This window comes from Ornithorhynchus anatinus, chromosome X1 (assembly GCF_004115215.2).
Source record: "Ornithorhynchus anatinus isolate Pmale09 chromosome X1, mOrnAna1.pri.v4, whole genome shotgun sequence".
In the NCBI taxonomy this organism is placed as follows: domain Eukaryota; kingdom Metazoa; phylum Chordata; class Mammalia; order Monotremata; family Ornithorhynchidae; genus Ornithorhynchus; species Ornithorhynchus anatinus.
In genome coordinates, this window is record NC_041749.1 from 120,420,709 (window position 1) to 120,434,056 (window position 13,348).

General features: G+C 43.3%; 1 protein-coding gene across 3 annotated transcripts in view; it reads right to left on the reverse strand.

Annotated features, from left to right (window-relative positions):
• CDH8 (cadherin 8) overlaps positions 1–13,348 on the reverse strand; it is a 368,100-nt gene that overhangs the window by 2,324 nt on the left and 352,428 nt on the right. For 2 of the 3 annotated variants that reach the window (XM_029052199.2, XM_029052201.1), the window contains one exon: positions 867–1,118. In XM_029052199.2, coding sequence (XP_028908032.1) covers positions 867–1,118 — 252 coding nt within the window. Of the gene's footprint in view, positions 1–866; positions 1,119–13,348 lie in introns of those variants that run through there. The other variant, XM_029052200.1, reaches the window with a different exon arrangement.

Below are 13,348 nucleotides of genomic sequence, written 5' to 3' on the forward strand. Positions count from 1 at the left end.
AAATGATATGATAAGCCTCCAGGTTTCCTTCATTTTCCACTGGGGATTCAAGTCCAACAAAAAGCTGGAAGTGAACCCCATTGTACAAAGTAAGATGTTCCAGGCCAAAAGTGAGCAGCTCAATCATGTCATACAATCTAGGTCAGGGACACAAAGTTGAGGACAAAATTCCTCTCACCTTTCCTAGCTCCTCTTGAGGATCTAGGGTCAGAAGAGTCTTGGTAACACTCTGTCGTGCTCACTGCGTCACAGCTATACCGGCCTCCCTCACTTTACACTGGACATATCTGAATCTGTGTAAAGTGAACCCATTTTATAATGCCAAAGGGAAGTTAGGTTTGTCTGTGTCTGGGTGTACAGAGCAGGGTAAACAAAGAGCAGTGCCAAGTGTCAAGCAGTGCCAGCAGCATAGGAACTAAGGAGCAGAGATACAAATTCCAGAACTGTAAGAGGACGTGAATTAAACTGCAGTTTGCATGTGAGTTTACATTTTTTTTTCCCTTTTTTATCCCAACCTCTAGTCTTGCAGGTTGCCCTGATGCCCACCCTGAATGTGGATAGAGCTAATTCTCAAAGCGCCCCTCATGGAAAGCTATCTTTCTCCTCTTGTGATCTCCCCCACGGATTTCAGGAAAATATTCCCTGCATAATGGGATTTCCAGAATCCAGACTGATATGTCTTTCCATTGGAATCCATCATTCCTTTCCCATTCTCACATATCTATGGCCTGAGAAATGACTTAGCTTCACAGTCCACTCTCTGGACACGATGTGACTTCCCCGTTGTTTATTGAGGTTTTGTTTGCTGATTTACAGGCATTTATGAACCAGGCATACTGTGAACACCGATGGAATGATATACGTACCTAGGAGCAAAATGATGCAAGCCAGTATGGCGATTAAGGCCCCCATACTTAGGCCAATGGGAAGTACGTAAGCTTCAACGTTGCAAGATTGGACCACACCATCACTGCTGCACCCACAGACTCGAATAGTGAGAGTACTGGTACTGCTCATGGGTGGATTTCCACTATCGCTGATTATGATCGGTAAAAGGTACACTTCTTGCTTCTGGCGATTGAATCCACTATGCTTGGTCAAAATGCTGAGGGAATTATCTGGAAAAGGTGAAAAGGGAAAAACTGATGTCATGGAGAAATAGCTACGCAAACAAGCCTCCTTCTTCTAGTTCATAATCCTGTGCAAAAAGCAAGACATTTCCAAATTGTCAAACACTGACCATCCTTTCCCTCCCCTCTCCATGTCTCCCCTCCCTCCACCCTGGTTCCTTTGAATGTATGTGCGCACACTTGCACCCTGCTCATGTGTTTCCTCATTCAGGAAGATCATTATGTTACAAACATCCTACCTGTGAATTATTTGGAACATACAACCCCCAGTGCTCTTCTAGGAGAGAGACCTGTCACTCAAAATGTTCATTGCATTTCAATTCAAAACAGAATTGGCCAGCACAAAAGAAGATAAACATGAGTATCATAGGCAAATAAATCATGACTGGAAATCAGGACACCTTTCACACATGTTTTCTTGGAAAAAAGGTTAAGCAAAGGGTCTAGAACATTTTGCTGTATTATCTTGAAAAACAAGAGAGCCAACAAAGAAATCATTTTTACATCTGTTAGAATATAAACATGTATATATTGCCTTGCTGATCAGCAGTGAACCCCACACAATGTGCTGATTTGTTTAATATGTCTATGGATTTCCTTTGGTTATGCTCCATTATACAACGCTTTTAGGCAGAACTCACCATGAGTATGAATATGATAATACTATGATAGTGGTGTACCAAATGATCCAAGAATCTTTATTTTCCATCACCTAGAAGGCATAACCAGCATGAAAAACGTCACGGAAAAAAGGACTGCAAGCATACAATAAACAAACGTGCTCTACTGCAGGAATTTTGGTGACAGGTCTGGACAGAGTTAATCAACACAAAGGACATTTCTAAAAGACACGGCACTGTAGCTCAAAAAGAAAGAGGAAAATTGTACTAGCAGCTCTAAAGTCAATATTATGTTAAAATAATATTGTAATGTGTCTGATATTTCCAGTTACTTATATGAACTATTCTTTCGTAGCAGAAATAGTATTAGTAGTAATCGTCGTAGCAGTAGTAGTAAAAATTGTGGCTATGGTACTTATTGAGTTCCCACTGGGTGCAATGCATTATACTAAGAACCTGTGAAGTAGAAAACAAGCAAGTGTCATAATCCCTGCTTGCGTTCTAATGGGGGAAACACAAAAACAGTTACCAAATAAAACAAAATAAATAAATGAACATGAAACTTCTCTATTCCTTCAGTTCGACATGAACCCTGAAAATTAGTAATGTTTCGGCAGGGTTTTAACACTGGTTGAGTCCAAGTGTGCCTAATTGACATTCCATTTCTGGTCTCACAATAATAATAGTGATAAGAACGTGGGCAGGGAATATTTCTACCAACTCGGTTCTATCCTATTCCCCCAAGTGCTTAGTATAGTGTTCGGCACATGGTAAGCGCTCAGTAAATATGATTGACTGAATAATGATAATGATAATTGCGGTATTTGGTAAGCACTTACTAAGGTCCCAGCACTATACTAAGCAGTGAGGAAGATACAAGATAATCAGGTCCCACATGGGGGCTCACAGACTAAGTAGGAGGATGAACAGGTATTGAGTCTCCATTTTGCAGATGAGGGAAACGAGTCCCAGAGAAGTTAAGTGACTTGCCCAAGGTCACTCAGCTGACTAGTGGCAGAACTGGGATTAGAACCCAGGCCCTCTGACCCCTGACCCATGCTCTTTTCACTAGGTCACAATCCACCTAATCCTTCTGCAACTTGGGGGTGGCATTTGTGCAAACTCCGGGTCCAAGAAAATCCACACTCTGGTACTTATCGTGTCTGACGCTATGTACACACACAAATTGATTCTCTCAACACCGTGGCCCGCTGTATCCAAATAGACACCTCTGAAGGGTTGAACATTCCCCATTTCTCTAACAATGTTCTAACCCAAACCTGTCTGGAAAACCCACATCCTGGCAGAACTGAGTTCTGAGTGTGCAATATCTGGATTGCTTTGGAAGTCACATTGAAAAAACCTAGCTCATTTGGCCCTCTCCATTGGAGCCCACTGTATATACAAGCAATTCAGAGGAAAACGGTTTGGTCCAGATGCCATAGTGCAAACTGAAAATGGCTGATTCCTGTAGACTATGATTTAGAGACTTTTCCTCAGGGCTCTTAGGAACTCTTCAACTCTCTGGGGAGCTTATCTTTAATCACCTTCAAGATAAGCTTTAACTGGAGGTCAGCCCCTAGAGTTCACATAGGCTTTTCCTCAAGTTAAGAACACAGGGAAGGCAGTATTACAGAATGATCTACCTATAGCAATAGCATATAATAACAGGGATCATAGGATGATACTGTATAACCTCCAGTTATATTGGGGGGAAGAATGCATGGTAAATAAAACTATAATCAAAAAGGTAAATTAAGGAATATAGCCTCAATCACCAAGGTAGTAATGGTGACCATGCTATTACCCTAAACAAAATAAGTGTTGGAAAGCTACTGAGTTAAAGTCCAAACATTTTAGGTCGTCTCCGCATACAGTAGCAAAATCCAATGGAAAGAAGACAGGACTGGGATTCAAGAGGCCTGGCTTTTAGTTCTAACTCTACCACTTGTCTGTTGTGTGACTGTGGGCAAGTCCCTTCACTTCTCTGTGCCTCAGTTTCCTCATCTGGTGAAATGGGGACTAAATACCCATTCTCCCTCTCCCTTCTCACTGTGTCTGACCTCATTATCTTGTATCTACCATGGCACAGAGTAGGCACTTAGAAAATTCCAAAATTATTTCAAGGTGCCATGTCAAGGTATGGTCTAAAAAATATTGATGATGATGGGGTTGACAATAATTGAAAAGAGGAGTTGGGCAGGAATTATCCAGATTGTCCAAATGATCTGAAGAAAGCCTTCCCTCGTCAATGGCTTCAGTGGGCCTGCGGCCAAGCGGAAAGAAAAATTGCAAGTTGGGGAAGATCTGCTTTTTAGGCCAAAATGAATGGATGAAGAGAAGATCAGCAGATATCTGGGCTTTTCAAAAAATGTCTCCCGACATTTGACTTGCAAATTTAGTTTAAATTGTCTTGGTCAAGTTAAATGGATTGAAAGTGGCTAGAAGGTCAAAGTCAAGGGGAAATGACACTCAATTTAATGGGGGAGGTGTCTAATGAAGTCCATAATTTTAATGAATAGGCTTGGAGGAAATAATACAACACAGAGTTTAAGAGAGTAAATAAAAACACAGGGGGCTGGTGGGGGTGGTGGTGAGGAAACCCAGCACAAATACTAGAAACAGCATGACCTAGTGGAAAGAGTCCGAGCCTGGAAGTCAGAGAACCTGGGTTCTAATTTCAGCTCTGCCTGTTGTCTACTGTGTGACCTTGGGCAAGTTGCTTCACTTCAAGTCTGTAAAACGGGACTTCAATGCCTGTTCTCCCATCTACTTAGAGACTTTGTCTGACCTGATTAACTTGTATCTACCCCAGCACTTAGAACAGTGCTTGACACATAGTAAGTGTTTAACAAATACCAAAGTAATGATCAGGATGAAAGTAATCATGTGCATCATCCCAAATTGATGAGATGAAATGATGTTGTTTTCTGAGCTCACCCTCCCTCTTACTCCTGTGTGGGACAGAGGCTGTTTGAACTGATCTATGAATCCAACCCTGGTATTTATTGAGCACTTAGCGTGTGTCAAGCCCTGTACTAGGCATTTGGAAGACGGCAATACAGTAGAGTTGGTAGACATGTAACCTTACCCACAAAGAGCTTCCAGTCTAGAGGAAAACTGACGATCTCGTACTGACACCAGCACTTAGCCCAGGGCTTGGCACTTAGTAAGGTCTTCATTATAGTTACCATTATTGTTACAAAAGTTGATGCAGAATGCGTGGTTTCTCTGTGGATAGTTCTTCTGCCTTGTCCTCACTCCCTAACCTCACAGCAGTTCTGACACTCCCCCTGACCATGGTTACAACAGGTCTTTGGACCCATTTCAGCAATTGGAGAGGTGACTGAGGGAAGATAGTGGGTTGGCATATTAAGATTCCATACACATATGGGTTTAGGAGTGAGGAGACCTGGTTTTCATCCCAATTCTGCCACGGCCCCACTGTGTGACCTTGAGCAAGTACCTTAACCTAAGCATGGCTTAGTGGAAAGAGCACGGGCTTGGGAGACAGAGCCCGTTGTTGGGTAGGGATTGTCTCTATTGCCGAGTTGTACATTCCAAGCGCTTAGTACAGTGCTCTGCACACTGTCAGCACTCAATAAATACGATTGAATGAAAGGTCATGGGTTCTAATCCCAGTTCTGCTGCTTGTAGCCGTGTAACTTTGGGCAAGTCACTTCATTTCTCTGTGCCTCAGTTACCTCGCCTGTAAAATGGGGATTAAGACTGTGAGTCTTACGTGGGACAGCCTGATAACCTTGTATCTACCCCAGGGTTTAGAACACTGCTTGGCACATAGTTATTATTATTATCAACCTCTGGGCCTCAGCTTGCCCACCTATTAAATGGGGATCAGATACCTGCTCTCCCTCCCTCTTAGTTTAGGAGCTACATTTGCGGTAAGGATTGAATTTGATACTACTACTAATAATAATAATTGTGATATTTGTTAATGCTTACTTTATACCAAACACTGTATTAAACACTGGGGTATATATAAATTAATCAGGTCAGACACAATCCCTGTCCCACATGGAGCTCACAGTCCAAGTAGGAGGGAGAATAGGGACTGAATCCCCATTTTACAGAGGAGGAACCTGAGGCACAGAGAATAATAATAATAATAATACAATGATAATAATTATGGCACTTGACAAATGCTTACTATGTGCCAAGCACTGTTCTAAGTGCTGGGGTAGAGTCACATTCTTAATCCCCATTTTACAGATGAGGTAACTGAGGCCCAGAGAAGTTGTGACTTGCCTAAGGTCATATAGTAGATACGTGGCAGAGCCAGGATTAGAACCCAGGACCTTCTGACTCCCAGGCCTGTGCTCCATCCACTAAGTCATGCTGCTTCTAAGAAGCAAACTGACTTGCCCAAGCAGTCAGTTGCAAATAGGCAAGTGGCAGAACTGGGATACAACCTAGGTCCTCTGAATCTCGGGTCTGTGCTCTTTCCACTAATTCATGCTGCTTCTCTGCTTTGATCTGTTGATCTCGTCTCCACTGAACCATTTAGGGCATAGTAACTGCTTAATAAATGCCACAGTTTTTATTACTCTATTGACAATGCCTAGGGAAAAAACAAAATCCTGAAAAATCATTTTAACCAGTTTTTCTCAGGTTCCAACATAATTCCGTACCAATGTGTTCCCAATAAATGAGTGAAGGGAATGAACCTCCTTGGGGTCTGAGGATGCTGCTTAGCCGGTGGTGGCTCTTTGCTCTAAACGAAGTCCCTTAGTAAATTACCTCGGCATGTGGCTGAGAAAAGATTGATACCAATCACTAATGGAGCAAAGCAGGGCAATCCTGAACAGGCCCAATATATGTTCAGCCTAGAAATGTGGTGTGCAGGTTAAATACAATCTCAACCCACAGTCGGTTTAGCATCACCACTTTGACTCACAGATTGGATCTGACTTTATGGAAAGAGATACTCATGTCTCTGAAGAGCGCCCATTTTCGATACGACCCTTTCTCAAGTGTACTAAGGCTCAGTTTTGCCACTGCTAGTGAAGATGTGGCAGGAACTGGGAGGAAATAGGGCAGACCAGGATCGTGCCTGGGTCTTTAGTTTGGAAGAATCCAAACCACAAAGATTTCCCAGAAGTCTTTCACTTTGGGGAATTGTAAATTAGTAAGCCACAAGCCTATTGTGTATATGACCCAAATGGTGTGAATCTTTGTTAATTCCCGAATGGGGTGTGGCATTGAAGTGACTACTGAAGTTGAGATGATGATGCCATTTGTTAAGCTCTTACTATGTGCCAAGCACTGTTCTAAGAGCTGTGATAGATACAAGGTAGTCAGGTTGTCCCACGTGGGGCTCACAGTCTTAATCCCCATTTTCCAGATGAGGTTACTGAAGCCTAGAGAAGTGAAGTGACTTGCCCAAAGTCACACAGCTAAGTGGCGGAGCAGGGATTAGAACCCACGACCTCTGACTCCCAAGCCCGGGAGTCAGCCATGCTGCTCCTCTGAAGTTAGCATTAAAATAGAGCCACTGGACACCAACTAATAGATGGTGTACTGGAATCATTGATGGACCTTTGGGTGAAGAAGAGCAAAAGTCAAAGTTCCAATTCTGTTCAGTTCTTCAGTTCAGTTCCTGCAATAAAAGCGGACACTGTATTTCAGCGGTCTGGACAGGGACTGGGTTTGGTGCGGAAACTAAAGGAGAGGGGCAGAGTAGTTTCCACTACACTCCAAAGTCAGTATGGTTGGATTCTTCCTTTTCCTCTAGGTAGGTTGCAGAGTGGCTTAGTGGAAGGAGCACAGGCTTGGGAGACAGAAGACCTGGGTTCTAATCCTGGCTCTGTCACTAACTTGCTGTGTAACATCGGGCCAATTATTTTATTTCTCCATGCCTCAGTTTTGTCATCTGTAAAGTGGGGATTCAATACCAGTTCTTCCTCATGCTTAGACTGTGAGCCCCATGTAGGTCGGGGACTTTGTCTGACCTGATTATCCTGTCTCTATCCCAGTGCTCAGTACACGTACACATTAAGTGCTAAACAAGCACTATTAAAGTGTGGGCTAGTGGCAAGATCCCGGGCTTGGAAGACAGAGGTTGTGGGTTCTAATCCTGGCACCACCACTTTGCTGTGTGACCTTGGTCAAGTCACTTCTCTGTACCTCAGTTACCTATAAAATGGGGATTAAGAAATGCAAACCCCATGTGGGACAACCTGATTACCTTGTATCTACACCAGCAGAACAGTGCTTGGCACACAGTAATAATGTTGGTATTTGTTAAGCGCTTACTATGTGCAGAGCACTGTTCTAAGCGCTGGGGTAAACACAGGGGAATCAGGTTGTCCCACATGGGGCTCACAGTCTTAATCCCCATTTTACAGGTGAGGGAACTGAGGCACAGAGAAGTTAAGTGACTTGCCCACAGTCACACAGCTGACAAGTGGCAGAGCTGGGATTCGAACTCATGAGCCCTGACTCCAAAGCCCATGCTCTTTCCACTGCGCCACGCTGCTTCTCTAGTAAGCGCTTAACAAAAAACATCATTATTAATATTATTGTTATTATTATCATAATTTTATTATTATGCCTGCTGCCTCTGTGAGTTACAGAATAGCATTTTCCAGCTCTCCACTCCACATTCCCCATTACCTACATTGCCTACCAGTACTACCACTGTACTCACTGGCCCATTCCCATCCTTGGAATCGTACCTATCTCTATCTAACCTGAAAAGGAATAAGAACAAAGAAAGTGCTGTTTCCCCAGCCTGGAGCTCCCCTGACTCTTCAAATCCCCCAGACCACAGTTTTCTCTGTGTTCAAAGCCTTCTTGAAACCCTACCTCTTCCAGCACCCAAACAACCACTATTAACATTTACTAGGGTGACTTCTGAATATTAGGTCACATATCCAAAAGGCCTTCCTGGATTAAATCCTTTTTTCCCAACTCCCTCCCACTTCTGAGTCACGTAGGTACTTAGGTCTGTTCCCTTCAAGCACTTGATATTCATTCCACCCTCAGCCCCACAGCATTTATGAACATATCCATAATTTATTTATTTATGTTAATGTCTGTCTCCCCCTCTAGACAGTAAGCTCATTCAACCAATCAATCATGGTATTTATTGAATGCTTACTATATGCAGAACACTGCACTAAATTCTTGGGAGAGTACAATACAACAGAATTAGGAGACACGTTCCCTGCCCATAATGAGTTTGCAGTTTAGAAGGGGAGATAAACATTAATATGAATAAATAAATAAGGGTGGGGAGGCAGACATTAGTATAATATTGACAAGAGAGGGAAACAGACATTAATCTGAAGCAGCATGGTCTAATGGATAGAGCACAGCCCTGCGAGTCAAAAGGAACTGGGTTCTAATCTTGGTTCTGTCATATGTCTGTTGTGTGACCTTGGGCAAGTTGCTTCACTTTTCTGAGCTTCAGTTACCTCATCTGTAAAATGGGAATTAAGACTGTGAGCCCTATGTGGGACAGCGACTGTGTCCAACCCAACTGCCCAGTCCTCACTCTTGGCTTTAAAGCAGTAAATCTCCTTGTTTCCTCCTACCTCACCTCCCTTCTCTCCTTCTACAACCCAGCCCACACACTTTGCTCCTCTGTTGCTAACCTTCTCACTGTGCCTCCATCTCGCCTGTCTCACCGCCGACCCCTGGCCCTTGTCCTACCTCTGTCCTGGAATGCCCTCCCTCCTCAAATCTGCCAGACAATCACTCTCTCCTCCTTCAAAGCCCTGCTGAGGGTGCATCTCCTCCAAGAGGCCTTCCCAAACTAAGCACCATTTTTCCTCATTTCCTACTCCCTTCTGCATAATTCTGACTCCCTCCCCTTGTTCTTCCTACCTTCCTGCCCCACAGCACTTATGCATATATCTGTAATTTAATTTTTTTATATTGATGCCTATATGCTTGTATTGATGTCTTGATGCCTGCTTACTTGTACTGATGTCCATCTCCTCCCCAAGACTGTGAGCTGGATGTGGCCAGGGATTATCTCTCTTTATTGCTTTATATTGAAGCAATATTTATTTGTACTTACAAAGGAGAACAAGATATAAAAACAAGTGCAGACTTAGGAGGATTAATCAAGGGTTTCATGATTTTCGGCTGATGTTTCCCAAGTGCTTAGTATAGTGCTCTGCACAAAGTAAGTGGTCTATAAATATGATTGAATGAATGAATGAATGATTACCTTATATCTACCCCAGCACTTAGTACAGTACCTATCATATAGTAAGGGCTTAACAAATACCACAATTATCATTATTATTATTATGAACAAATGAGTCATTTATTGTTGAGGGCAGGGAAAGTTTACCAACTCTGTTGTATTGAACTCACCCAAACCCTTAGTACAGTGCTCTGCACACAGTTAGCACTCAATAAATATCACTGATTGATTGATATCAGACAAAGAAATGCATATAAATCAATCAAGTGATACTATTTATAGACCACTTACTCTGTGCTTGGGAGAGTACAAAAGCATTATAAGACAAGACCCCTGCCCTCAAGGAGTTTACAATCTAGCAGGGGAATCAGACACTAAAATTATAAATTAGTTTGCAGAAGCAATTCAGTTTAGAGATATGTACATAAGTTCTACAGGGGTTTGGACAGAAAAGTGCCCAAGTCCTCGCGTGACTTGGGAAGTGTTGAGTTGACAGCAGGGGGGAAATTAGGGTGGGGTGATGGGGGAAGACTTCCTGGAGGAGCCATAATTTTAGCAAGGCCTTGAAGATGGGAGAGAATGAGCAAGGGGTTGGCTCCAGCAAGAGGGAGCTGGAGAAAAGAGGGCTTAATCAGGGAAGGCCTCTTGGAGGAGATGTGACCTTAACAATGCTTTGAAGGTGGAGAGGGTGGTGGTTCGGCATATTTGGAAGGGGAGGGAGTTCCAGGCTAGAGGGAGGGATGTAGGAAAGGAGTCGATGGAGATCAGGGCACGGTAAGTAAGCTGAAACTAGAGAAGCAAAGTTTGTGGGCTGGGCTGTAGTAGGAAATCAGTGAGGTGAAGTAGAAGGGGGCAAACCAATTTATAGCCAATGGTAAGGAGTTTCTGCTTGATGCAGAGGTGGATGAGCAGCCATTGGAGGTCCTCAAGGAGTGGGGAGACATGGGCTGAACTTTTGTCTTAGATGAATGATCTGGGTAGCAGAGTGAAGTATGGACTGGGGTCTCGAGACTAGAATCTAGAACGCTTCTTGGGGGTCGGGGAGGGCGGTCCTTGACCCCCTCCATCCTTCCACCTCCTCTAAAATAATGGCATTCCCTACCCTGGTCCTTCAGAATGGAGGCATCGTTTGCAAACCATGGACCTTGGCAGGAGGAGGCGTGTCAGAGGAAGCTGGACCCTATAAATACAAATAGAGTGAAGCAGGATAGCCTAGACGAAAGAGCACAGGCCTGGGAGTCGGAGGACCTGGCTTCTAGTCCAACTCTCCCACTTGCCTGCTGGGTGACCTTGGGCAAGTCACTCAACTTCTCTGAGCCCCAGTTTCCTCTATAAAATGGAGATTCAATAACTGTTCTCCACCCTCCCTTAGATTATAAGGCTCATATGGAATGGAGACACCATCTGATCTGATTATCTTGAGCCCAAACTAGTGATTATTACAGTGCTTGACACATTGTAAATGCTTAACACATGCCATTTCTATCGATTTAATGGCATCTGGGGCCATATCTGGAACGAACAGTGGACAGACTAGCTGAAAATTGGACTGTTCAATATGACACCAGAGAAGCAGTCACCATGGCACTTCTGTAGAGAAGCAGAGTGGCTCAGTGGAAAGAGCCTGGGCTTCGGAGTCAGAGGTCATGGGTTCAACTCCCAGCTCTGCCTCTTGTCACTTGTGTGACTGTGGGCAAGTGACTTAACTTCTCTGTGCCTCAGTTACCTCATTTGTAAAATGGGGATTAACTATGAGCCTCACATGGGACAACCTGATGACCCTGTATCTACCCCAGTGCTTAGAACAGTGCTCTGCACATAGTAAGTGCTTAACAAATACCAACATTATTATTATTATTATTACGTATTGCTTCAAGTCTTAGATTTTGAGCCCTCCAAGGGAGAGAACCGTGACTACTTCCTACCTGTGTATTCTCTCCAAGAGCTCAGTCCAATGCTCTGCACACAGTAAGTGCTCAATAAATACTACTTTTAAAACTTCTATCATTGGTTAATTCATTTTATCACACTCATCCTGCTCCCACTGGATAGGGACAAATTGTCTCTGCCTCTCTCCCTCACTAGACTGTGAATGCCTAGAGGACAGAGGCCCTCAATCGGTCATGCCTCCACTTTATACTTTTATCTGTGCTCTTAGAACAGTCCTAGGCACATAGAAGGACTCAATAAATACTACTGAATCAACAAAGTAAAAAGAAACTCTCTTTCCTTTGAAAAGATAGAAGGTGTTGGTAATCCAATTGTATGTGGAAAGCGATATTTATTTGTACTTACAAAGGAAAAGAAGATATAAAAACAAGTGCAGACTTAGGAGGATTAATCAGGGATTTAGTGCAATTTCAGATGCACTTTTTTGTTGGTTTTTTTATAAGAAGGGATAAATGATGGGAAATTCTTTGTTTATCTCATTGTTAGAATGCAGTTAATGTTTCTGGAAATGGAGTACAGTGCTCTGCACACAGTAAGTGTTCAACAAAGCAATTAAATGAATAAGTATTTTTGGTCATGGTTTAGCCCAGTTCCACTTCTTTGGGATTAGGGAGTAGGATCACAAGGCAGACAGACTTTGGAGCTTGCTTCCTTATGAGTTCCCCTTGATTGACTGGTCACTGTACCAGTTGGCTGCTGATGTTCAATGGGCATGGCAATATCAGCCACCTGGACTATCACCACAGAAGGAATGGATTGGGAACTCGCCCTTGTCATCTCATTTATAAAGGGGACTTTTTGCAGTTTGGAAACTGGATGAGGTGTGAAATCTTCCCTCAGTTTCAAATGAGAGCCCAGCCTCAGTCTTGGTGTTCATAAATCTAAAGATTAATATAGGGGCACCAAAACAGAGTTAGGACTCCCACTGGGAATCAGCAAAAATCAATCAAACCGGATCAGTCAGGCAGCCCCCTGACCAGTGAAAATCTCAGTGAAATTACGGAAAGAAACTCTCTGAAACTGGGGACATTCCCTGTACCCAGTGGATTTCTATCATTATAAATTATGTTACAGCCATGCTGTAGGTAGAGGGGAAAGAGCCCTGCTCTGGAAATCAGGAGACCTGGGTTCTAGTCCCAGCTCTGCCTGCTGGGGCTGGGCCATCAGTGGGGAAGGTTTCTGACCAAACAACCATCTGGGCAGTTCTCTGGTAAGCATACTCCCTGCCCACAAGGAGCTTACAGTCTAGATGGGGAGACCAGCATTAAAATAAATGACAGTTATATAGAACAGTGTCATGGGGCTGAAGATAGGCTGAATATCAACTACTTAAAGGGTACAAATCAAGGAGAAAGGGCAATTCAGAAGAGATATGAGGATTTAGTTGGGAAGATCTCTTGGAAGAGATGTGATTTTAATAAGGCTTTGAAGATGGGGAGAGGGGTCAACTCTCAGATATGAAAAGGGTGTGA